This window comes from Pleurodeles waltl, chromosome 8 (genome assembly GCF_031143425.1).
Source record: "Pleurodeles waltl isolate 20211129_DDA chromosome 8, aPleWal1.hap1.20221129, whole genome shotgun sequence".
Lineage (NCBI taxonomy): Eukaryota > Metazoa > Chordata > Amphibia > Caudata > Salamandridae > Pleurodeles > Pleurodeles waltl.
In genome coordinates this window covers 1,139,537,023-1,139,564,630 of record NC_090447.1, presented here as the reverse complement: position 1 = coordinate 1,139,564,630, position 27,608 = coordinate 1,139,537,023, and the positions used below count along the sequence as shown (strand labels likewise).

Genomic DNA, 27,608 nt, shown 5'->3' with positions numbered 1-27,608 from the left:
TGATACCCAGAATAATTGTGATCTCAGTTTGTCCAAAGCTGTTGCAGTTCAGATAGCTATACTGAGTTTACAACAGCCCAGAGAGAAATGGAAAGATGAAAGGTGGTCCTAGACTTAATACTTGCTAGTGTGCAAGAGAAGTGGACACACTGATGCATATGGTGTGGGAGTGCCCGGTTATAAAGAAATACTTGTTCTGCATACACACAGTACTGGGGAAGGCGGTTCTGAGGCAGGTCAAAATGACTCTCAAGTTCATTCTTGGGCCTGATATTTGAGGAGGGCTGAGGGCATCACGAACCCTGGTAGAAATGGTTCTTCTTGTTGCCAAATGAGATATTGCCAGTTATTTTGATTTAATTTTGCCCCCACAACAGAGCAATGGGAAAAGAGGATGGACACCTGCGCCCAGGACCACGGAAGACTAAATATATCAGCAGGAAGTGCCCATAAAAGCAAGACAATTTGGGGACATTTGACACCTACTCTGATGGTAACATAGTTATTTGAAGTAGGCTGGAGGATGAAACATTAATCATAGAGAAGTATGACTTGTGTTAGGAAATGTGAACTTTTACTATGTGATCCCATACGAAGGTGCATGTTCTTTTTCATTTTTTGCATTCATGAGGAAACCAATAAAAACGTGTGTCCCTAAGCAAGTTGTTTAGCAAGTACCAACTGCGGGAGGGAATTAGCTGCAGCCTGTGTTTGGAAAATTATTTCTCTGTTGTGACTGATCTCAAAGGTCTGCATTTACTAGGATTAACGGAAAAAGTAACTCAAATTTAGAGCTACTGAAATAGCACATCATCAAAATAATGCAAGATGGCTCTAACGAGGAGGCCAAAAACAACCAAAATGTGGGAGCTTGTCAACAAAGAGTCAGTAACTAGTCCAATTATGTGAGAATGTTAGAAACAGAACAATTTTAACAAGGATGTTTTTAGAATTAGCCATAGAGAACCCATAGCATCAAAATCATGATATTGTAGGAAATCACATGTATTGTAACAATGAGATTTGGATGCCAAGAAAGCAAATTATGAAGAAAGAGCAAGTCAAAATACTCCAGTAACTTGAAAATAATAGAAATTTGTAAAAAGAAAAGAAGGAATACAATTACCCTGTGACAGTAGAACAGCAGCTCTTGCATTCTTTAACTAGGCGAGAATACGGAGCAGAACACTTTTTCTTAAAAGCAAGACAGTCTTTAAGGCTTTTAAAAGTCTAACAGCAGCTAAATGAGATACATGTTCTTTTAGGACAGGTTCTATTTTATTCACAACACATGAATAGAATAGCTGCATTGGAACAGAAGAACCATGCTTATCCTTTTACGGCAATCACGGAATTTAAGAAAATATTCAGGTTTTGTACTGGACAACTCTTCCAACTCTGCCTAGTTCTATGTCAAATTAGTGATGGAATAACGATTTGAGTACCTTGAAACATGGGTGTAGACTTTATACTAATCCTGTAGAGAAATCTTTATTGGACAATCATCTAGCTGGAGCACGAAGGCTGAACTCAGACTTGCTTCAGGGGGTCTTTCCAAGTCAGAAACTGCTTTCACTTGCCTGTCTTGCCCCCAAACAGAAAATGTTGATGTCATTATTAAGAGGATGAGAAAACCTAGCTTCAGATAGAAGTCCCGCCCTTCTCAGGATCAGGTCAGAGGGCCAGTTTCCCCTTGAAAGTCTCCTGTCCAGCTTACCCAATGCCACCCTTTGCCGCCTAGTATCAGCCTGTCGAAGCCAAGTTATCGAAGTCCAGTCAGAGTATTTCAGATCCAGACAATTCAGGAAACAAACCAAGACCAGCCGCTCTTCTTTAGATTACTTTTAATAAGAACTAATAAGACACAATAAGAAATACGTGTACACGGAGACTTGAGCGAGCAAAATCTAGCTCGAACAGTCTGCCCAAAGAAGTAATGCATGATCTTTTATAGCATTAAACCGCAGACATTTGAATACATTTTCATTGGTTCTTGATAATGTCGTATGATTAAATGTTTCTATATAGCACACGTGATGTTCCATATAAGGGTTAGAATCATGAACAGGAAGCTTGCACAATGTCCTCTGAATCAAATGTCTTGTGATACATCTATATGTGGAGAAAGAGGAACCATAAGTGCATACGTTAGTACTTTTAGCAGTGAGGATTTCGCAAGCTAGCATGCGGTGGTGTCTCATGATGGCCATCAGTTTAGCAAGCCTTGCAACATAATGCGTTTCAAGCACAATAGACATTTCTTCAAGGCCTAGTTAATTCAACATTAAAATGTGTTCAACAGAAACAGGCCTGTATTTTCATTGTGTATCACAGGGTCTACTAGGTCCAAATGGATCCAGGAGAACGTGATTCCACAAGCCCCAGTGCCCCAAGCCATTACGTAGTTCCTTGTGCCAGTTCCCTCGTGACAATCTCCTGTACAGATTGCCCAATGCCACCCTCTGCTGGTTTCTGCCTGTTTGTCTGATCCGTTTCACTCTTTTCTTCTCGTTCTGCTCCGTTTTCCCCTCTTTTCAGCACCTTTTCCCCGTTTCTGCTTGTTTTCTGCACCTTTTTCTCCTCTTTTCTGCTCCTTTTTGCCCTTCTTGCCTTTTCTGCTCTTTCGCGTCTCAACCCCCAACCCCATTTCTCCCCTCCTGTCATTTCCCACCTCCCAGGAGCTCACAGAAATAAATCCTGGGCGCCACAACAACTGCTGCACCACATCTCCTCGTGCTACCAAAGGACGCTTTACCTGTCAAAACTGCTGCTTCTCCTGCAGCACGGAGCCGCCAGCCCACACAGGACCCCATGCCACACCCATCCAGAAGGCCATGGTCAACTTGGAACCTCTCCAATGTATCCGGTTCAACGTCCAATCCCTCTGCAAACACGCCATGGATATCTGGGACACCAACACCTCCCTCTCACCAGACATTGCCTTCATCACTGAAACCTGGCTAAACCCCTCCTCGAACTCTGACCTCACAACCGCAACACTCGATGGCTACAAGATCATACCACACCAACAAACACAGCGTGGGCATCGCCATCATATTCAAGAACACTATTTGATGCATTGTCACCAACGACTACATCTCACCCCTCACGGAATACCTCAATTTTCAACTACAAACTGATGCCAAAACTATCTTAAGAGGCACCCTCATGTACAGACCCCAAGGACCCTGACCAGCCTTCTGCAACACCATTCCCAACATTATTGCACCACTAGTCATTGACTCCATCCACTACATTCTACTCAGCGACCTCAATTTCCACACAGACAACCATAACAACGGCTACTCTACCACACTCCTTGAGAACTTGAGCAAAGTAGGCCTCAGCCAACTGATGAACATATCCACACACAAGGTCGGACACACTCTCAAAGCCCTTTTTGCCTCCAGCACAGTCAGATTCAGCCACATCATACAACTCTCCTGGTCTGACCACAGCATTGTACAAGAACCACAGAGCTACTACTGCAACTGGAGCAGAGTAACTGAGCCACAGTGGACGCAGCCCTCGGCTCATCCAAACCCAAAGCCTCATTCCACCTTGACAAGGCCACGCTAAACTTTTCCTCCTGTATCACCTAATGCGCTGACTCAGTTGCCCCGCTGAAACCAGCCAGAACTAAGAAAACCTCTATAAATGCCAGGTGGTACACTCCGAAGCTCAGAGCCACCAAGAGCAGCTGTTACAAACTCGAGAAACAATGGCGATCCTTCAGGAATCCCTCCAATAGAACAGCCCACAAAGCAGCCCTCAGCAACTACCACAAACAACTCAAGAAGGCCAAGAGTGTGACCCTCAAGACCCCCATTGACTCGGTATCCAAACACACCAAATAACTTTTCAAAATAGTCAAAGAATTCGCCAACTCAGAAGCACCAAAAAACACCTTCCACCCTTACAAAAACTCTGCAACACCCTCTCGGACTACTTTCACAGCCAGATCGCCACCATCTACAAGTTCGACCCACAATCTTAAACCTCAGCTCTCTCAACCCCCCCAGTGCACACCAACAGTGTAATCTCAAAGTGGGCACCACTCAACACTCAATCCACCTCAGTCATGTCATCCATTCACTCCGGGTCACCCATTGACCCATGCCCCCACCACCAATCCAATCTTATCAGCACATCACCTCAGCAGTTTTTCTGGACAAATGAAAACATGTGGAAATCAAACCCCTCCTGAAAAAACACTCCGTCAACCCCAACAAACTCAAGAATTTCCAACCCATCTCTCTACTCCCCTACCTGAGAAGGGCATCAATCAGCAGCTCACCTGCTACCTGGAAGAAAACAACCTACTGGACACCTCCCAATCAGTTTTTCGTTCTAACCACAGCATTGAGAATGCACTCATCACCACCACTGATGACATTAGAGCACTCCTGGACAATGGCGAACCCGCCGCCCTGATCCTCCTCGACCTATCAGCCGCGTTCAGAGACTGTTTCACACCACACCGCCATCAACAGACTACACAGCATCGGAATACAAAACAACGCCCTCAAATGGACCGCCTCCTTCCTGACAGGGCACACTCGGAGTGTCTGACTACCCCCTTTTACCTCCGCACCCAAGAGCATCATTTGCAGCGTACCCCAAGGTTCATTCCCCTGCCTCACTTTGTTCAATACCTCCGTGACCTCCCTGGCCGACATTGTTAGATCTCATGTTCTCAACATCATCTCCTTCACAGACGATACTCAACTGATCCTCTTGCTTATTGAAGACACCAGTTTTGCCCTGACTGGGCCTCTTCAGTCAGGTGCAGCTTGGATCCAGTGATACTGTAAGCAAGGGACCCATGTCTCAGCATACTCTTGGCCACCTAGGGCATTATATCAAACACACAAAATGTGTCACATGGGTTATATTATTCTCTGGCCGGCATCTCCCACCAGCATATACTGCAGAAGAGGCATAGTGATACAGTAATTTCATAGAACCTTTTTTCCCAAACTGATAATGGTGTTTGCTTCCTCCAACTCTGGTTGAGGTTTTGGTCTTTGCCGACAGAAGATAGCCCTCAAATGTTGCTTCTGCAGCAGGTTTTGTGCCTTGGCAGAAGTGTGTACAACTCACAAGTGGGAAAAAGATCTCCCTTAAATTTAACTGGAATACTGGATTCTAGGAAAGGCTCTCCTATTATCTAAGCCAACCAACATCGGAGTCTCCAATTAATTTTTCATTTTCTGGATGTCCTCAACTGCATCAGATTAACAAGTATGCTTCCATAGAAAGGAATCTCTGGTATCTTCTGTTTGTATTTGGAGCAAGCAAAGTGATGTACAACCATAACAAATTACATGGGACTAATCATGTGCTATCAACTCTACTGATTCACTGGCAGGGATGATCAACTAATCCAAGCTAATCATTTGTTCTTTCAGAAGGACATGAAAACCCTCCATGCGGCTGCTTCTTTTTCAGTTGTATCTGAATCATCATAGAGCTTGGATAATGAGGACCCTATATGATGTGCGTCTAAGGTATGCATAACTCTGTGTATTAGCTGCATCACTATTTGAGGAGGTATTTCAGTCTGTCCTTCCTCATTACAAGGTGATAGCTAACATGCTTAAGAATATATTCACCATTAAGGCAGACAAGTGTGAGTTGGGACAGTGGTGAATATACTGGTGTGCTATGTAGACAGATTTGCTGCTTGTCAGACTTGTTTGTGTGAAGCTTGGCATGACTTGCTGGAGTGAGCTCATGTTATACATCTTCTTTCCTCATCCAGCACCTTCCAATGCCTCAAGCTGTATTTTCAGAGGGTCAACCCCTGCTTTATAGGGTCCAAAGCCACATGAGGTACCCTCCATCATGTTGGTTGAGAAAAAGTATTACTCATACGCTTCTGCAACCAATCTACATTGTCCTTGAGGGAAACATCCACAGTGCATGGCCCTACTGAGTATTGTTTGCAATGGAGCTAGTCAACTGCAGGAGCTAATTCAGTTTGTAGGAAGCTGGATCTTTATATTGTATATCAAAATGAGATATAATATGTAAACAGTACAGTGTTTCCCTTACTAGTGGACAGGGCTTGCTCTAGCAATCCTAAGGTGCTCTTTTAGGGGTAGTGTGGTTGAGCAGCCTTTGGCTTATCAGAGAAGAGTGCTAGATATCTGCAAATACACAAGCAGTCAATAAATGACTCAATAAGGAGATCCACACCAATTGACAAAATAACAAGTATCTTTATATTTGTTTTGGCACCAGAATCAATATGATCAACTAAGTATGTTTTGCAGGAAAAATCTTTACAGTTTAGGGAAGTTGATACTTAGCGCAATTCTTGGAAGCTGCATTGTTATCCTACGGAGGAAAACCAAATACGGCAAACAAGTATAGTACAGCGACTTAAGGGACCAATCTCCTGGACTTAAGTTTAGGATTAGGCAAGTGCCATGGCCACACCAGCAGGTCACACCAGGCAGCACTGGGGCAGCCAGGTGCAGAGGTGTAGTATGGCGTTGGGTGCCCAGTGGGAATCGGTCCAGTTGGAAAAAAGGCTGCAGGTTAAGACTGGGTGTCCAGTGAGGGTGAGCCAACGACTGAGCAATGCTTGGGGACATAGGGACACCAGGGGGTCCTCTTCTCCTCGGTCCGGGTGCCGAGGGTTCTTGGACCGTCAGGTGTCCAACACCAGTGGCAGAGGAGGCAGCCGACAGAAACAAACTGCAGGTCTGGACAGAGGAACCAACAAGTGGGCTCAAGTCTAACGAGCCTGGGGGATGCAGAAACATCAGTGGTCCTCTTCTCCTCAGTCCGGGGCATCCGGGTGCAGAGGTGCAGTGGACCGTCGGGTTGCTGTCACCAGCGCCGGTCGTGGTTGACAGGGGCCTGCACAAAGAGGCTGCAGGCGTCAGTGTTAAGGTCACAGTGGGGAAACCCACTATGGATTTTGTCTCTGGAGAGGCTGGGGACCAAGCTGGCAGCGTTGGCACACTTCAACAAGGGCCGGAAGGCTTGGGTGCAGGGGTACTGTCGAGCGTCTGGTTCTGGCAGTCCAGAGTCCTCTTCAGTGGTTCTTGGACACCTGCAAAGGTGCAGGGGAGCAGCTCAGCTACTCCAAAGGAATTCTCTTGCGCTAGGGTGAAGGCTGGCAGTCTTCCCAGGCTTTTGGAAGTTTCAGCAGCTGGAGGACGAGGTGACTTTGGTACAACTGTCAAAGTTAGCAGGCAAGCTGGCTGGGTAAGGCGCTAAGTCCATCACTGGTCTTCAGTTCTCACTTTTGCATCTCTGGAGTGTCCTTCATCAGGTTAGCAGGATCTGATTTACTGGTGCCAGGGGACTGCATTTAGGGGTGTTTTGGGGAGTGTAGGGTGGTAGCCAATGCGCTACTCAACCCTGGGGTTACTACACCCCCTATAATACAATTTCCTGGTGGAAGTGGGCATAACCCTGTCCCAGAGCCCCTACTTCTGCCATTACCAAGATGGCAGACTTTCAAACGTTGTGTCCAGATCAGGCAGCTCACCCTAAGGGAGGGACTGACCTGAGAGGTGGGTACGCCTCTCTGACTACTAATTTTCCCACCTGTCCAGGTGCCAAATGGGCCAAGGGAAAGGGGGTTGGCATACTCTCCTTTGAGGGAAGCCAGATCTACTATCAAGGGAGGTGGGCTACTTTTAAGCCCCCTGCCTTGGACTGCAGATTTGCAGGTCATCCTGTTGGGGGGTGGAGGGGGATGTGTTAACACCCCTGCCAGAGCAGGCTTTGTTTCCGTTCAACAGAGAGAAAATGCCCTCACCCCTTGGGGTCAGAAACATGTCTGGTGGTGGCAGACTAGTTAGAACAAGTCAGTCAGCACACAGGTTGTGGTAGGTGCCCTCTGGGTGCATGTATTAATAAATCCATCACTGGCATCAGTGAGAGTTTATTTATACAAGATGTCTGATACCAAACATACGTATTTGAAGTGAAGCCATCATGTAGCTGGGGAACTTGCAGTGACCTGTGTCCAACACATGTACTTAAAATGGCTTCCTTGTTCACTCTCTATGTCTGAGAATTGACAAAGACATAGCGGGGGCATAGCTGTTCTTGCAGATATATCCTCACATGTAATATAATGCACCCTGCCTTAGGGCTGTAAGGCCTGCTGTAGGGGTGACTTACATGTATTGCAAGCAGTGTTAGGAAACATGGCACACAGGATGTGTGCCATGTCGTGTTTTCATTTTTAGCTGCGCCAAGACACGAAGTCTGAAGTGGCAGTCTTGCATGTGCTAAGTGAGGGGTCCCTGAGGGTGGCACAAAACATGCTGCAGCCTTTGGGCACCCTCTTTGGTACCCATGCCCCAGGTACCAGGGGTACAATTTACTAGGGACTTACAGGGGTGCCAAAGGTATGGCCAATTGGGAACAATTCCACTGGGAAAGAGATCTGGCACTGGGGACCTAGTTGGCAGGAACTCAGTGTACTTTCAGTCAAAATTGCATTAAATACCACATACAAAGTTGGCGTGACCATGTCAAAAAGGGGCACTTTACTACACAGCTGCATGCACACATACTGACCTGTTCATGCTGTTCAAATGTCTTTGAAGATAACTACCAGCTGTAAACATACATGAAAACAAGATCTAACATATCGATGAATGATTTGCCTCTGGTGTTGTCACACAACAAGACTCAGCAGTGTCCGCTTCAAAACATTCATCCTCCAGGAAGGCAAACAGACAAATATCTCTTCCACAGACATTAAGATGTATCCTGCAAACAATGATTCATGATGGGTTCAAAACACTCTGGCCACAACTATAACATTGGCAGTTTATGTGGTTCAGCTTCCGCCAGAAAAAAAAAAAACTCACCAAAAATTAATCACTGTTTACACCTTGAAGAAAAATAAAAACAGCATCAACCTTTCACAGAAAAATACTATTTTATCCATCCAGTCAAGCAGAAAAAGATTTTCACTTTGAGGCAGCAAATGTCACCATTGGTACTAACCGTCTCCCTTTGTTATGACTGCAAATTAAAGACCTGTTGGAACATGAAATACAGCCGGGATGTTCATAATTAAAGCAAGAAGAATTGTTTAAGTTACAGGAGAACCCTCAGACAGGAAAAATACTATTTGTGTAGGCTAATGCTCAACTCTGCAAATGGAACATCCAATAAGCCTATCAGCTGGATCCCAATGAAAAGTAAAACTCAAGCAGCAGCTTAGTAAAGAAATACTTTTTATGATTTCTTTCAGGCTCAACACTGCTGAACAATGAACTGCATCCATCTAGCTGCTGAAGATTGATGTGACCTTAAGGTCTACTCGTGTATACATTCTGCTTATTTCAATAGCACAAGAATAAAAGCTGAGGAGAATAGCTTTAAACCTAGTGAGAAAGATACAATTATAAATGTGGTTATCCATCTACAATATTTTTAAACCTATGAAGCATTTGTGTCTTGGTGTTTCCAAACTGGGAACCGTATGGATGCATGCAGTGATTGGAATGGCCCTTTTTAATGTCAGGGTGTACTAGGATAATGCTCTGAATTTTAAGTTTGTAAGTAGTAGAACGTAGACGCATTTTATCCTGCTTATGTTCAGGACCCAAGACCGTTTGCTTTTGTGGCTTGAATTTGTTTCCTCAAACTGTTATAGCAAAGTCCCTAAAAAAGGTTTACAGTGAAAAATCATAGCACATATGCTCTCAACATAATTAGACTCTGCACTTTTGCTATCACCTCAACTCAAACTCAAAGCGGTTGTGGTAAACTATTTGTAGTATGCACCAGAGTCTTTACTTTGATGAGGTAGTAAAACCTTTGTGTTAAAGTGCATTCGGATGACAGATTTACAGGAGGCTCCAATAACCGGATGAGATCTGGCAGCTTAAAGCCACATAGTTATAGGATTTGGTTCATATAGAATATTATGTAGCTCTGAAGATATGCAGCTCCATCTCATGTGGGAACCATTCTGTGTCTTCCATGGATCAAAAACAAAAGAAATCCTAGGGCTCAGTCAAGGCAGGAAGCCATTTGGGAATCCCTTACATAATTATAATGTGTAAATGGACTGGATCCTGGCAAACATGGCAGAGGAGCAGGATGGTACCTATGGCTAGAAGCAGCCCAGAAAAATTAAGAGCCCAAAATCAGAGATCAATGCATAAAGCAAGACATATTTGCAGACAAGTGAAGTACTAAGACTTGGTCTCATAATTAGGGGCTCAGGCTCCCCCTTTTCTTGGTACGGGTACCTGAACATAGTATAGAGTTTTAGTCTGCAGGTGTTCTGGTACTTGAAAGAGGCAAATGGGCTACCCTGGAAAGAAGAGTGTGTGTGTCGAGACTGATGTGTGAATCTCAATGACATTAAGGCTGGGCTAAACTTGCAGTCCACAAATCAGGACATGGTTAACAGGGTGATTAGTAACTGTTTCGTGCTTGCGGGGGACAAGGGACAAAGGTTAACTTTGAGAAGATTGCTGGATTCAAAGATCTGCTAAGTATTGAAGTAACAAAGGATGTACAATGTTTCCTTCTTACCACAACTCCTTTGTTTACAAGCTTAGTTTAGGAAGAGAATTATAGTGCTAATAAAATGTTGTTTAGTAAGTGATACTAAATTATTAACCAGAGAGACTGTAGTGATGAGACATTTTGTTCCAGCTTATCACCAAAACAATTGACAACAGCAACTAAGGAAAATGTTACTTACCCAATAAGCATCCATTTGCGGCGTGCAGAACTATAGATTCACATGCTTTGTATACTCCTGCCATTTAGTGTTCGGCCGGGAAGTGTGCAAGTTGTTTTTCTTCGAAGAAATCTTTCAAGTCTCGTAGTGAAGTGAATCCTCCTCTTGGAGATAATGTGCATGGGCATCAACTCCATTGTTAGATTGTTAACCCGCAGGCAGGTGTAAATGGAGTATAAACTAAGTGTAAGTAAAGAGATGTCTGTTAAAATGACATTGTAAAGGAACTGCAACGGCCACAGGTGTCCGGGGAGGAGGGTGGGTGCATGTGAATCTAAAGCACTACATGCCACAAACAGATGCTTACAGGGAAGTAATATTTTCCGTTTGATGGCATGTGTGGCTGTAGACACACATGCTTTGCATAGACTGTAAAGCAGTGCCCTTCAAAAGCGGAGGCTAACCTGTGGGTGTTGCAGTTGTTTGGAAAAGTGGGCGTAGCACTGCCTGACCTACATTAGTTTGCTGGCATGCTAGAACATCCACACAATAATGTTTAGTAAAGGGGTGTGGTGTAGACCATGGAGCTGCTTTACCTATATCAGCTATAGGAATATTGTGCTGAAGCCCCTATTTTGCGAGTACAGTGTGCTCTAGGAGGTAGAGGCAGAGTTCTTTTGGCGTTAAGGTAACATCTTTTTATACATTTAACTATCCACCTGGCAATGCCCAATTTAGAAATGGGATTTCCTTCATGAGGAGGCGAAAAAGCAAAAATAAAGTTGTTTGGTTTTACGAAAGTCTGTAGTTCCATCAATGTAGTACATAAGAGTCCTAACATTTAATGTATAAAGAGCCCTTTTCAAGACTGAATCTGGGTAAGGAAAAAATACAGGTAATTCCACTAAATGATTAAGATGGAAATGGGAGAACACCTTTGGAAGAAATTTTAGGTTTGTGCAAATTACTACGCCTAAATTTGAGCAACTGGAAGAATTGTTCTTCTAAAGTTAGTGCCTGGAGATCACTGACATGTCTGCGTTAAGTGATGGTAATCAGAAAGGCAACCATCCAGGATAGGAATTGGACGAAGCAGTTGTTTAGTGGTTCAAATGGTGGATCTACAAGTCTTGTCAGAACAATGTTAAGATTCCATACAGGTGCTGGTGGAACCCACAGCAGAATTACATTTTTAATGCCTTCCAAAAAAGCTTTAATGACATATTTTAAACAGAGGTGATGTCTATTTTGGAGGTAGGCAACCACTGCTGCTTTATGTAAGCGTATGGATGTGAATGAAAGGCCAGAGCGCTGTAGATGTAGCAGGTAACAAACAATGTCTTGTATTGTAACATTAAATGGAATAACACTGTTATTATGACAAATCTCTTCCATTTTGCTGCATAACACACTCTAGCAGTAGGTTTGCGTGTTTCCTTGAGAATGGTCATACATTCAGGAGGGACACCGAGATAACTGAATTCAGTGACTTCAGGAGGAAATTGGTAGACTGAGTTTCTTTGGATTTGGGTGCCTGATTTCCCCATGGTTCTTAGTGAGGTGGTCCGGGCTGAGGGGAAGCTTCTCATGAGAAGCTTCTGACAGTTCTAATAGTGCTGTGAACCATGGCTGTTGGGCCCATGTGGGAGCCAATAGTGTTAGCCTAAGGGATGGTTTCCTGAGCTTCTGAACCAGAAACGGAAGAAGGTGGTGAGGTGGAAAAGCGTAGGCAAATATACCTGACCAGTTCATCCACAGAGTATTGCACTTGGATAGGGGGTGTGGGAACTTTGAAGCAAACTTTGGGCATTGTGTTGTCTGCAGTTGCGAACAGATCTGTTTTTGGAAACCCTCGCTTTTGGAAGTAAGGGATTAGGACTAATGGTTGTAGTTCCCACTCGTGGACTTGTTGCTGCATCCTGATGAAGAGGTCGCCAAAATATCTGTTTGTTCCCAGAAGGTGTTCTGCTAACAGATGGATGCTGTGATGGAGGGCCCAACACCAAGTTGACTGAGATAGGTGTGATAACTGTAGCAAATATGTGCCCCCTATTTCTGTAAATAGTACATAGTAGTCATACTGTCCACCCGGACAAAGACAACCTTGCAGATCAGGTGAGGTGTGAACGCTTTCAATGCTAGGTCAACAGCTTGAAGCTCTTGGAAGTTTATGTGGAGACCTTGGTGGTTGGTACCCCAGAGACCGTGGACTGTGAGGTTCTGTAAGTGAGCACCCCATCCTGCCTGTGATGCGTATGTTGCCAGTATGATGTGGGTAAAAGGGTTGAGGAAAGGACACTCTTAACAGGTTGTGTTCCACCACGGCTGTCTATCAACAGTAGAACTTCTAAGTGATCTGTAACTGAGACCACTGTTGTGCTAGACATTCCTGCAGCGGACGTATATGTGTAGTCGTGCATGGGGGACTATGGCGATGCATGAGGCCCTCATACCCAGTAGGCACATGACAGTTCCTGAAGAGTGACCATATGGAAATGCTCTGACAGGATGTAATGATTTAAGGGCCATGGATATAAGACTGGCCTTAAAGATTCGACCTTTTTGGGGATTAGGAAGTATAGGGAGTATACTCGTGACCCTTGATGCTGTAGAGGGATGATTCCATAGCTCTTTTGAGTTGGAGAGCTTGAACTTTCTGTTTGAGCAGTGTTTGGTGTTCCGTAGAGAGAGTCTGTGAGTGCAAGGTAGAATGTTTGGAGACGTGATAATGAGCTTCAGACAATAACCATGCTGGATAATGTCTAACATCCACTGGTCTGATGTTATTTATTCCAATGTAGGCAGACAATCCTGTAATTGTCCCCTGACTAGTGTTAAATGGTCGGGGAAAGCGAAGTCACTGTTTTGAGGAGGTTGTAGCACCATGTGGGGAAGCTCCTTTGCTGCTTCTCTTAGCATTGTTGCACCTACAGAAACCTCTATAATAGCCTCGGGAAAAGGAGTATTGCCCCTGGCCACGTGGGTTAGAGGTTTCTGAGGATGTGGTTTTAGAGCATACTCGTAGGTGGAGCCATAAGAGGTGCCTAGAGGCTGTCATTTTTTGTAGGGCTGAATCAACTTGTGGGTCAAAAGGGACATTCAATAGTGTTTTTTTCAAGGTTGCAAGATAGATACAACAATTATGGTAATCAATCTCTATCCAGAAATGTCAGAGGATGATAACATGGTCAATGGAGAGTGGTGTCAAAATGGTGAAGCATGCGTCCAAAAAGAAGAAAAAGTGGTAAGCTGTCCCTGTACCAATGAGTAAAAACAGTCAGTAAAAAGTAGATCGTGAAACACACCTATTAACTGAGTAGACAAGTCAAAACACCCTGTACCGACATGTCCTAGGTGCAAAAGCGTATAGTGAAGTCATTAAAACAGGCCTTGAGTAGGGTATGTATTTAGGCCCAGTCACCACTGTTTGTGCTATTATGTGCTGAACACATCAAGAAGCTATGAAGGAATGGTAGTAAATTACCACGACAGAGAAATAGAGAATGCATACCTCTAGGAGTAAGCACGGTCTAAGGAGTACCAGAAACGTGTCAAAGGTAGTCGCAGTATGACGAAAAAGTATGTTGAGTAACTCGCTCATAGTAGTATATAGAGAGGGTCGAAGATGTATGAGACCATAGTAAGTCTCACGCTTGTGGGAAGACACAATGATGTGTAAACTTGAGGGCGTACAAGGCAGCGTTATACATATACAAAAATATGAAAAGAACAGGGACCAAAGCATAGTAACCAACATATTTGTGTACAGTTGCATTCACTGATTGTCTAGTAAATACACTGATGATTGGTATTACGTTCCTGCGGGACCCTGGACCTCTTCTGGAGTCATCCGACATAATTTTCTGTGTTATTTTGTTTCTCTAATGGCATATTTAAATAGGTTACTTACAGTTCTTTTTGGCATTTTAAATATTTCTGTTACCTATTTTTTCACACATTAAATTATATACTTGAGTATTGTAATTATCTGCCCTACAAGTTGGCATCGCTAGCTGGTGGACTCTGTTCCTCACATTTGTACAGCATGTTTAATTAATGATACCATGCTAACCCTTAAGAGTATTTCACGATTTGGCTATTACCTGGATGCCATGTGCACACAACATTTGACTACTTTTTCACTGGCACCATGACTTTTCTTCACTTCACCTTTTATCATCTTTCTTTTTTTTTTTCAAACCCTTTTTATTATTACTAGTATAATATGCATGTCTTGCCACACTCCAAAATGGCCACCACATCTGCCCTCCTCTTTCTGTTTTCTAACTCTCCGGCTGTCTCCCGTTTTTCTATGTCTATGGGGCTTTCAAATGTCCCACCAGCATGGCTGACGTCAGAGCATGTTTCTTCACCAGCTCCAACTCTCATTCCTGCCGTTCACCATTTACACTTGCACCAAGGCAGGTTCACGCTCGGTTCCAGGCTCCCGCCTTAGTTACTTTTCTATGGAAGTCTTTGTTCTGACTTGTGAGTGGGATATTTTGGCGTCTTTCGTTCGCCTTTGAAATTATGCGCTTACTTTGCTTTTATTTTTACATTTTTTACTGTAACGACAGCCTGGACATTACTTTTTCACGTCTCATGACATACTACATGCAACAGCTGGCGTTCGCTTTAGTTTCACAAGCTTTTTCTCCAGAGATTTTGTTTGCTTCCCTCTACATACTCGCTGTTCATAGTCTTTCGACCACACTTACAGCTCTTTTATTTTACATAACGGCTGGCATATTTGCTTCCCTCCACAGACTTTATGTCTTCCAATTTTTTAGGCCACAATTACAGCCCTCTGTTGTCTCTTAAGGCTTGTTACAAATCTATTAATAGCCCCATGCACCTACGCTTCTGCTACATGCTCATTGCCGGATGCTCTTTTCTATGCAACTGTACACAAGTATGTTGTTTACCATGCTTTGGTCCCTCTTCTTTTCATATTTTTGTATATGTATAACGCTGCCTTGTACACCCTCAAGTTTACACAACATTGTGTCTTTCCACAGGCATGAGACTTACTATGGTCTCATACAACTTCAACAATCTCTATATACTACTATAAGCAAGTTACTCAACATACTTTTTAGGCATACTGTGCCTAACTTTGTCACGTTTCAGGTACTCCTTAGACCGTGCTTACTCCTAGAGGTATGTATTCTCTATTTCTCTGTCATGGTAATTTACTACCATTCCTTCATAGCTTCTTGGTGTGTTCAGCACATAATAGCACGAACGATGGTGACAGGGCCTTAATACATATCCTACTCAATGCCTGTTCTAAGGACATCACTATGCCCTTTGGCACCTAGGACATGTCGGTACAGGGTGTTATGACTTGTCTACTCAGTTAATAGATGTGTTTTCACAATCTACTCTTTAAAGTCTGTTTTTACTCATTGGTACAGGGGCAACTTACCACTTTTTCTTCTTTTTTGGACGCATGCTTCACCATTTTCACCCCCACTTTCCATGTTATCATCCTCTGGGGTAGTGGAGCACATTCCACCGCATTGCGTCACAGCTCTTTGCTAAATATGTAATATAATTTCTGTACTTATACCACATTTGGGAAGTGCACCCCATATAACCACCACTACCCATCCTCCTCTGTGTATTCAATAGTGTTTGTTGAACCTCTGGTTTAAAACCAGAGATGTGGTGCCAAGCATGACGTTGCAGTAAAAAAAAAAAAAAAGGATTAATTCCCTAGTGGCTGCTGCATCCAACTCACAATGGATGGAAGTGTTGGAAATTAGCTTAATCTCTGTGATAAGCTGTTGCCCTCTGTAGGAAGTTGGCTCTGTATGCACTATTTCCAAGTAAGGAATAGTATGCACAGAGTCCAAGGGTTCCCCTTAGAGGTGAGATAGTGGCAAAAAGAGATAATACTAATGCTCTATTTTGTGGTAGTGTGGTCGAGCAGTAGGCTTATCAAAGGAGTAGTGTTAAGCATTTGTTGTACATACACACAGGCAATAAATGAGGAACACACACTCAGAGACAAATCCAGCCAATAGGTTTTGTTTTAAACAAATATCTTTTCTTAGTTTATTTTAAGAATCACAGGTTCAAATTCTACATGTAATATCTCATTTGAAAGGTATTGCAGGTAAGTACTTTAGGAACTTTGAATAATCACAGTAGCATATATACTTTTTCCATAAAACACCATAAGCTGTTTTAAAAGTGGACACTGTGCAATTTTCACAGTTCCAGGGGGAGGTAAGTTATTGTTAGTTTTAGCAGGTAAGCAAATCACTTACAAGTCTTAGGTTTCGGTCCAAGGTAGCCCACCGTTGGGGGTTCAGAGCAACCCCAAAGTCACCACACCAGCAGCTCAGGGCCGGTCAGGTGCAGAGTTCAAAGTGGTGCCCAAAACACATAGGCTTCAATGGAGAGAAGGGGGTGCCCTGGTTCCAGTCTGCCAGCAGGTAAGTACCCGCGTCTTCGGAGGGCAGACCAGGGGGGTTTTGTAGGGCACCGGGGGGGACACAAGTCCACACAGAAAGTACACCCTCAGCAGCGCGGGGGCGGCCGGGTGCAGTGTGCAAACAAGCGTCGGGTTTCCAATGGGAGTCAATGGGAGACCAAGGGGTCTCTTCAGCGGTGCAGGCAGGCAAGGGGGGGGGGGGGGGGGGGGGGGGGGCTCCTCGGGGTAGCCACCACCTGGGCAAGGGAGAGGGCCTCCTGGGGGTCACTCCTGCACAGAAGTTCCGTTCCTTCAGGTGCTGGGGGCTGCGGGTGCAGGGTCTTTTCCAGCCGTCAGGACTTTAGGTTCAGGCAGTCGCGGTCAGGGGGAGCCTCGGGATTCCCTCTGCAGGCGTCGCTGTGGGGGCTCAGGGGGGACAACTTTGGTTACTCACGGACTCGGAGTCGCCGGAGGGTCCTCCCTGAGGTGTTGGTTCTCCACCAGTCGAGTCGGGGTCGCCGGGTGCAGTGTTGCAAGGGTCTTTAAATCTGCTCCTTTGAAACAAAGTTGCAGTTCTTTTGGAGCAGTGCCGCTGTCCTCGGGAGTTTCTTGTCTTTCTTGAAGCAGGGCAGTCCTCTGAGGATTCAGAGGTCGCTGGTCCTTTGGAAGGCGTCGCTGTAGCAGGTTTCTTTGGAAGGCAGGAGACAGGCCGGTAAGACTGGGGCCAAAGCAGTTGGTGTCTTCTGTTCTTCTTCTGCAGGGGTTTTTCAGCTCAGCAGTCCTCTTCTTCTTGTAGTTTCAGGAATCTAAATTCTTAGGTTCAGGGGAGCCCTTAAATACTAAATTTAAGGGCGTGTTTAGGTCTGGGGGGTTAGTAGCCAATGGCTACTAGCCCTAAGGGTGGGTACACCCTCTTTGTGCCTCCTCCCAAGGGGAGGAGGTCACATTCCTATCCCTATTGGGGGAATCCTCCTTCTACAAGATGGAGGATTTCTAAAAGTCAGAGTCACCTCAGCTCAGGACACCTTAGGGGCTGTCCTGACTGGTCGGTGACTCCTCCTTGTTTTTCTCATTATCTCTCCTGGACTTGCCGCCAAAAGTGGGGGCTGGGTCCAGGAGGCGGGCATCTCCACTAGCTGGAGTGCCCTGGGGCATTGTAACACGAAGCTTGAGCCTTTGAAGCTCACTGCTAGGTGTTACAGTTCCTGCAGGGGGGGAGGTGTGAAGCACCTCCACCCAGAGCAGGCTTTGTTTCTGTCCTCAGAGGGCACAAAGGCTCTCACCGCATGAGGTCAGAAACTCGTCTCTCAGCAGCAGGCTGGCACAGACCAGTCAGTCCTGCACTGAACAATTGGGTGAAATACAGGGGGCATCTCTAAGATGCTCTCTGTGTGCATTTTTTAATAAATCCAACACTGGCATCAGTGTGGGTTTATTATTCTGAGAAGTTTGATACTAAACTTCCCAGTATTCAGTGTAGCCATTATGGAGCTGTGGAGTTCGTTTTTGACAGACTCCCAGACCATATACTCTTATGGCTACCCTGCACTTACAATGTCTAAGGTTTTGCTTAGACACTGTAGGGGCATAGTGCTCGTGCACCTACGCCCTCACCTGTGGTATAGTGCACCCTGCCTTAGGGCTGTAAGGCCTACTAGAGGGGTGACTTACCTATGCCACAGGCAGTGTGAGGTTGGCATGGCACCCTGAGGGGAGTGCCATGTCGACTTAGTCATTTTATCCCCACTAGCACACACAAGCTGGCAAACAGTGTGTCTGTGCTGAGTGAGGGGTCCCCAGGGTGGCATAAGATATGCTGCAGCCCTTAGAGACCTTCCCTGGCATCAGGGCCCTTGGTACCAGGGGTACCAGTTACAAGGGACTTACCTGGGTGCCAGGGTTGTGCCAATTGTGGAGACAATAGTACAATTTTAGGTGAAAGAACACTGGTGCTGGGGCCTGGTTAGCAGGGTCCCAGCACACTTCTCAGTCAAGTAAGCATCAGTATCAGGCAAAACGTGGGGGGTAACTGCAACAGGGAGCCATTTCTTTACACCCTCTTTTTCTATGCTCCTCAGGGAGGTACTGGAGGAGGTCCTCCATTGCGTTCTAGGGGTCCCTGTCATAGCAACTCCATTGGATTGGCAATGCGCCACTGATTGGTGACTGTGCTGACACTTTCTTGCCAGAGGTATCGATTAAGTTGATCTCCTTGCCAGGAGGTGAACCATCTTGGGGAGCCTGGGAATTTACCCTCTTATGTGTGTTGGTCACAACTAGTGAATTGGGTTGAATTTGTCCCCTGAAGTTAATAGCATCAGAAGGGAAGGCCCTGTATTTTTTGTTGACCCTGGGAGTTACAATACAAGCCGCATTGGGCCCTTACAAATGTCTCCTATATGCCTCAACATACCTTAAAGCAAAAGGAGATATTGGTTTGCCCTATGTGTTGTGGAGAGTCTTGAAGCGCAAATCCCCACCTAAAGTCACTTTATTTAGCTGAACATCATGATATGTTGCAGCTCTGCCAAAAAGCTCCCAATACGTGTTAGAGTCATCAAGAGGGGAAGATCTAGCAAGATAAAGGTCAGTATCGGTGTCCCCTTGAGAGTCAATGTAGTATGCCATCCAAGGATCAGGAGGTTGAGGCGTGGTACCATATGTAACATCTCCTGCGTCCTGCCCACCAACAAATGAGTGTGGGGACCCTTGATGTGTGACGCCTAGAGGATCACTCAGAGTGAGGTGGAGAGTGTGAAGGTGGTGGAAGGAGGAATAGAAGAAGCGGAGGAGAGTAAGGTGGAGGAGGTGGTAAAGGACTGGTGGCTTTTTCAGACTTCCTGTTTTTCAATGGCACCTACAGAGCAATGGCTTCCCCGAAAAAAAGTTGGCACATGAACAATGGTGGTGTAGGCCCGAAGGTTTGTTGAGGATGTATCCTGTGTCTGAGGATGTATGTGAATTTGTCTCTGGCCGGCATTGTGTTTTTCTTGCAGTCTATGTAAGATCGGTTTCACTGGAGTGCCAGGGTCAGGATCTCGGAACCAGTTTGGAAGGCTTCAGAGCCAAGATGGATTTCTGCTTTTGTGTCAAAGTGGTCAATGCTGAAGACAAAGCCAGTCGGCTCCACTTGGAAGGAGGTGTCAGCGCTGAAAGAGTCGGCTTTGATGGTATTGGCTGATGACTCAGCACTGAGCCTGAAGGCGGGGCACAGAATAAATTTTTGGGTGTCGATCATGGCCTGTCTGCAGTGAAGGACCAGCTGCCTTTTCTTCAGTCGAAGCCGAATGTCTTTTGGGGTGATGATCAGGAGCTTCTGTACTTACATTAAGTTGGCCTGGCGAAATGTCTTGCATTTCACCGTTGATTTCGAGCTCAGAGTTGGAGCCATGGATGGAGAATGCCTCTTCCTCTTCTGCAGAGGCCTCAGGGAGCTCCCGTTCCTCCAAATTGTGTTGTCCGAAGACGTCATAAGTTGATTTAATGTCTCTCCGCTGTATTCCCTTTTGACGGACCCAACGATCTAGGAGAGACTTTTTAGATCAAAATGATTGGCAGGCCTAGCGATCCTCCTCTCTGTGTTCTGGGGATAAACACAGGTTGCAGAACTGATGGAGATTGGTCTCTGGATATTTTGCATGGCAGTTCAGGCAGAACTGAAAAGGCGTCTGTTTCATCAGCAAGGCATTCTCTAATGAAGTCAGAGTTAGATGGAAATGTAGGCCCAAAGGCCGCTGCGAGAAGCGTGTTGATCTGACAAGTGATAGGTTTCTGAAAAATTGATATGCAAGATGGGATATGTGTTTGAAAATGACACCAACGAGGTTAAGGGTAAAGCACGTACCAAAAGGAGCCCGAGAAATGGTCTTGACTCGGAGTGCAAAGAAACACGACTGAACCAGACGGCAGCAAGAAACCAAACTTACAATGGAGTCGATGCCCATGGTCATTATAACCAAGAGGAGGAGTCACTCTACCTTGTGACTCAAAAGACTTCTTCGAAGAAAAGCAACTTGCACACTTCCGGGCCCAACACTAGATGGCAGGAGTATGCAAAGCATAGGTATCTACAGTCACATATGCCATCAAACATCCACATTTCTGTTGAGCGAAGGAAGGAAGTTTTGTGGCTCCCAAAATCTAATTATGAGATGTAGATTCCACATTGACTACTGAATTCAGAACAGAGGTTTATCCAGCTGAATTGGTTGTACCAGCTCTCTGTCACTTTCATTCTAATTGTGTCATTTGATGTAACATAAATGCCTTATGATTGCTGTTCAGGTCCAGATAGCCAAACCTCCTGTTCATAGATAAACTCATTTTTTATTTTTTTTAAAGATCTTTTTATTGCTTTTATACACAAAAGACAAGCACACTGGCAAGGCGCCATAACATTATGCTCAACATTTCTATAGACTTTTTATTCACAATTGACTGCGACAACAAAACCAACTCACTTTGAAGGGCAACATTTTTAGCAAAGCAAATAATTCCTGAAAGTAGTCCCTACATTTGCCTAATTTTTAGGTCGAGCATAGCAGTGCGCAAGCGCTGCTCTTCTCAACATGTAATCTTTTCTGTGGGCTTTAACCATGCCCATCACTTTCTCACGTTCCTGGGTCTGCCTTTCAAAAATCCCTTGATATTGTTTTCAAATGCTTTTGTTTGTCCCACCTTGAGGCTGTTTTGTTACTGCATTGGAGACTGACCCTATTACATAGATTATTGCACGATTAGTCTGGCGCACTATTTTTTCTTTTGCTTCGCTGCTCCGCTCTCATTGCGGTATGTTGTTTCATCCTTGGTTTCCGGCATCTTGCCTTTTGTTTGCGATTTCTGCAGGATCTTTTTTGTAGTTTTATGTAGCGCAAACTCAACATGAAGGCACTGGAGTGGTTTATTTATTTGTATTTTTTGCAGCTTTACACAGAGCAAAATCGATACAAAGGTATTACAGAGCTTTACATGAGCACCCGTTACAATACACAAGAACACATTCATTTTTTGTAGCAATGGGCGATTAAGTGATTTGCCCAGAATCACAGGATGTTGAGCCAGTGTAGAGACTCGAACCGTGTTCCCCAGCTCCAAAGTCAGCAGCTCTGGCCCTTACGCCACATCTCCTCCCCTAGGTTTCTTTGTCTGGTGCGTGTTAGGGCAGTCTGGGAATCGTTTTTTTTTTTTTTTATATATATATATATATAGCGCTTGGTAATACAGGTTCTGCCATTTCATAGCACTGCAAATCAGGTGCTATTCTTAACACAATCGCTTAATTCATTTGCATCAACCTCGCAGAGATGAAGAGGTGAAAAATCTATGTCACGATTGTGATCTGTGACATTCTTGTTCTGTCAAGACCTCTGCAGTGGGTGCATGGACCAACTGACTTGAGTAGAGCTTAACACTAGGCGACAGCATTTGCTCTTGATAACCTCTGGAAGGTCACCAACCAAGCCCATATATTAGTTCTAGGCAAGAAGATGGCAAAGGTATTGTCTTCAAAATGGTGGAAAAGGAGTCGTGACTCCAGACTGTAGACCTTCACGGCCTCAAGCTTGATAGCAAAAAACATCTAGTCTTTGGATGAAAACTGGGCCTCTTCAAATAGAGTTCTGTTAGTGAAAACTCGATACAAAGGTATTACAGCACTTTACATGAGCACTGGTTACATTACACAAGAACACATTCATTTTTGGTAGCAAGGGGAGATTAAGTGATTTGCCCACAATCACAGGATGCTGAGCTGGTGCCAAGACTCGAATCGTGTTCTCCAGCTCCTAAGTCAGCAGCTCTGGCCCTCACGCCACATCCTCTCCCCTAGGGTTCTTTGTCTGTTGTGTGTTGGGGCTGTCTGGGACTAACTTTTTTTTATATAGCGCTTGGTACTACAGGTTCTGCCATTTCATAGCGCTGCAAAGCAGGTGCTGTTCTTAACAAAATCGCTAGAATTAATTTGCAGTTAAGCTGCTTCTTCTGTTATTCTCTTTGTGTACAGTCAATGTTTTTAAAAGTTAGACAGGTATTGCCAATGTAGAGAAATAATTCCTTTAAAATTTTAACACACAGAAATATATGGTTGGCCCCTTTTCTTTGCTCCCAACTCTTTTGACCCCCTCATTCTCCGGGTTAAATGCTACAAAAGGTGCCTCTTTGTGGCTAGTTTGGTGCTATAAAGGTTTAGTTAACACGGTAGAAAGGGTAGCATCTCTAGGGTATCACAGCCAGTCTGTAGGAATAAGGCAAAAACACTTCCAAGATGGCAGCCTTGTTGTGTCCTCTGTTTTGCAGCAACAGGCCTGGGAGAGTTGCTGTAGCACCTGGCATACATCCACTACACTCCAAACTAAAACACATAAGTAAAAGACATTGTCATTTACAACGCCAATAGTTCTAACTCTCACAAATGCGAGACCTATTGCATTACAAATGCTTGTTTTTTTCATACTTTCCCAGGCAACCTCTGTTTTGTTCCTAAATCCTTAATATCTTCAAGAAAATCAGCGGGTATTTGTATTCCTCTCATCATTTTGAGGTATTTATTTTTGTACACAGGGAAAATTATAAGGTATTATATTGAATGCTATCTGGTTTCAATCCTACAAAGCTAGGGGCCAGATGTATCATGCATTTTTGCAACAACTAACGACCCGACTGGGCTGTTTACAATCGCAAAAATGCATTTTGGTATATATAAATTCCAATTTGCGATTGGGTAACTTGTTACCCAATCGCAAATTGGAATTGCAACTACATATCTATTTGGTATTAGGAAAGGGTGTTTCAAGGGCATCCCTTCATAATACAGAATCGCAGCAGTATGTAGGAATGTTTTGTGACCAAAATACGGCTGCAAAACATAAGTAGGTGGTTACCCATTTCCAAATGGGAAGGGGTCCCCAATGGACCTCTTCCCCTTGGTGAATGCATGCAAAAACATTTTTTAAGAGCAGTCAGTGCTCCCACGGACCACTGACCACTCTTTAAAAAAATAAATTAAAAAAAAAAAAAAAAAAAATGAAAAAACTTTACATTTTATTTTTTAAACGCATCACATTTTCCTTTAAGGAAAACAGGATGCATTAAAAAAATTAAAAAAAAAATGAAAAGAAAACTTTACATTTTATTTTTTAAACGCATCACATTTTCCTTTAAGGAAAACAGGATGCATTAAAAAAATAAAAAAAAAAATGAAAAGAAAACTTTAAATTTTATTTTTTAAACGCATCACATTTTCCTTTAAGGAAAACAGGATGCATTTAAAAAAAAAAAAATTTTAAAAATGAAAAGAAAACTTTCTATTTTATTTTTTAAACGCATCACATTTTCCTTTAAGGAAAACAGGATGCATTTAAAAAAAAAAAAAAAAAAAAAAAAAGATTGCTTTATTTAAAAGCAATCACAGACATTTTGGTCTGCTGAGCCCGGCAGGCCACCATTCCTGTGATTATAGCTATTCACGATGGGTCGCAAATTGCGACCTTCCTCATGAATATTAATGAGGTAGGTCGATTTGTGAGCCTTTGGGAATCGCTAAATGAAACTCCTGGAGTTTCATACATTCAAATATCGATTACGTAATTGCAATTCACTGATAATCGCAACTAGGTAATCGCTAGTTGGATAAATTATACATCTGGCCCTAGGATTCAGATTTCTAGGATTACAGCTATTCGTTTTCTGACAAAATGGAGTTCAAATCACAACTTGAGGCTTAGCATTCTTTGAAATTCCACTGTGCTTATGCTTATTTCAATGCCATCAATTTTGATGGTTAATAAACTATCTTATCATTTGAAGCAGAATAGGAGGAGACTGATGGCCAAGACAATGTAATCAACAAAACACACAAAAAGAAGCACTTTATACTCGTATCATGATTGCTTTGAAGACAGAGAGAGGTGGTTTTAACTGTAAATCAAAGAGGGAGGGAAAGAAACTGGAGACCGAACAACAGGACAAACAAATAAAGAATACTCTTCTGGCAAGAGGTTGTGGGTTCGTGCAGAGATGTTTTATCCTTACCATACACTACAGGGTATACAGTGCCTCTGATTCCTGAAGCTGGACAGTGCATATTCTTTCCATTCAAATATACATTCAGTTCTACATGATCATAGGTGATTCCCTGAAAACAAAACAAACATTCACATGAAGCCACTTTGAAGTGTTAGGTTTTTCCATTCATAGCTAACATGATCACTTTCCAGTTATCACCTTCAAAAGTCTGACTGACAATCACCTTAATAGATGATTGTTCTTTTGCAACTTGCTGGTTCAATGTATTAATTTGGGACTCCCAATATGATTTTAAAATGGTATCCTGTATTGCTTCTACGTACATATCCAAATGTGTGCCCTGTACCTGGTCTGAGATAGGGGGCCTGATGTATCAAAGTGTTTTACCCATTTTTGGACTATAAGAAAATACAATGAGGCATGAAAGCCTTAATTGTGTACAGCTTTCAAGGCTGATAATAATTGATACTCCCCCCAGGTATCTATGAAAGAATCACTAGTTTGTCACAACTTTCTTAATGTGCTTTCCCTTCTCAACCTTGATGCAAATATGATCCAGAAGTAATCATACAACTTGACCAACTACAGATCCCCAATCTTCTAACATCATTTTAACAACCCTCAGTCTCTTTCTTCCAAATATCAATAATCTAGACTACAACACATATTTCAAAAGCAGTCATCCTCTTCTGTTCATTTACATCCTATCACAAATGTGTTTAATTTCCTCAGGCACACTATGATATTTTTGTTATGTTAGGGCATGCATTAAGTGTGCAGCTCACTCTGGGCCAATACATCACACCAGGCAGGATCTGCAGCTTCAAGTGGATTTTCTCTCATGAATGGTGAGTAGATATGTGTCCAGTTTACACTACCTCACAATGATTCCTTGTCACAAAAGTGGAGCCATGTGAGTAATGTTATCGTCACAGTCCGCTCATAACCAATCAAATTGTGGCTTTCTTCATGACATATTAAGTATGTTCTACCTCCACCCAGCAAGAGTTAATCCTTTGCACCATTCCAACCAAGCAGCCACACAACCTCAAATGAGCACCTCTGTTAATTAGTTAGCTCAGAATTTAACCTGGAAGTGCAGCAGAAAATATTTTTTCTCTAGGGACCTAACTGCTTCACCCCACTAAATTGTGATCAAGTGTACCTGATACCGAAATACATTTTGTTTTTCTCTATACTTGTTGGGTGTACAAAGTCAGTAGTGAGAGGGCATAGGTTGGTGTACTTCTACGCAATATAAACAGCCCTCTTAAGAGTCTCCATACCATAGTCTACCCCCAACTGCTACAAGCAAAGAGAGCTGCTCTTGGCTTGAAAAACTGAAGAAAGACCCTTCATTACTTACAAAACCAGAAATTACCCTCTCTGATTTAAGACTTTTTATTATTTTAACGCTCCTTAAATCACTAGTACTGTGTCCACTTACCTTTGTGTGGCGGTGCCGCTATCGGCCTGGGTCTGAGCACACTGCCTACTATTTAAATTTTTTCTATTTGAAATTTTGCCTTCCCCGAACTATTGCTCACCTGTGTGTGCTCGCTTTCGCCTCAGGGTGAAGGCCCTGCCAGAGCCCACCTCTTCTCGGGGGCAGATATATTGGAGGTAGGGGACTGGGTCAGCAGACTACCTGCTGTACTTGTACTCCCTAAAAAGCTACCATTCAGCATTTAAAATGACTGGGATGCGGCTGTGCCTAATGCAAGCCCGTCTGCGCCTGTCCTGCCCGACCTGAACCGCGGGCTGGAGATTATGATACTGGGAGGGGAGTTTGCCCACCCCTGCAATATTCCAGACATGACCTCCTGGCAATTGCCACCATGCAGACCCATAGTGGATGTGAGCAAGCTGGCTCTTATCAGATGAAGGGCTGGAGGTGTGGGGTGTGTACCTGGGAGTTCGAGTGGGCAGTGTCTCGTAGGGGGCCTTTTGCCCTACCAAGCAGCAGGACCCGCCACCTCGAGCTAAGTTAGGGGTCAATGAGGTACGCCACCTTATCTACGGTCTGACTAATGTACGCTCACTGATCAAGCACAGCGTGGAAATCAGAGATATGATTGAATCCATGAATCAAGATTGCCTCTTCATTACGGAAACGTGGGCCAGAGAAGAATCTAGCCCTGACCTCTTGGCAGCTTACCCGCCTGGCTGTGTTTTCTAGACTCGACAGGACCAGCAAGAGGGGAGGGGGTCTGGCGGTGATCTTTAGGAGCAATCTGCATTGTGCCCTTAAATCCATTAATATCAGCCCCGATATTTGTGAAGGGGCCTACTTTAAGTTACACCTACAGTATTCGATACTCTTCGAGGGCCTTCTAATCTAGCGTTCCCCTGGTCCCAAGAATGCTTTTCTTTCCCTCTGGCCTGCTACTACTGAGCCAATTGCTATGGTCCCCAGGTCCATGGTGCTGGGAGACTTCAATATACATCTAGAAGATAAACAAGACATGGCCACAGGTGCTTTCC

General features: G+C 44.0%; 1 protein-coding gene across 1 annotated transcript in view; it reads right to left on the bottom strand.

Moving 5' to 3' along the window:
• SPRYD7 (SPRY domain containing 7) overlaps window positions 1-27,608 on the bottom strand; it is a 129,781-nt gene that overhangs the window by 11,771 nt on the left and 90,402 nt on the right. Inside the window, exon 4 of the mRNA XM_069205358.1 lies at window positions 25,131-25,233. Within this exon, the coding sequence (XP_069061459.1) occupies window positions 25,131-25,233 (103 nt within the window). The remainder of the gene's footprint in view (window positions 1-25,130; window positions 25,234-27,608) is intronic.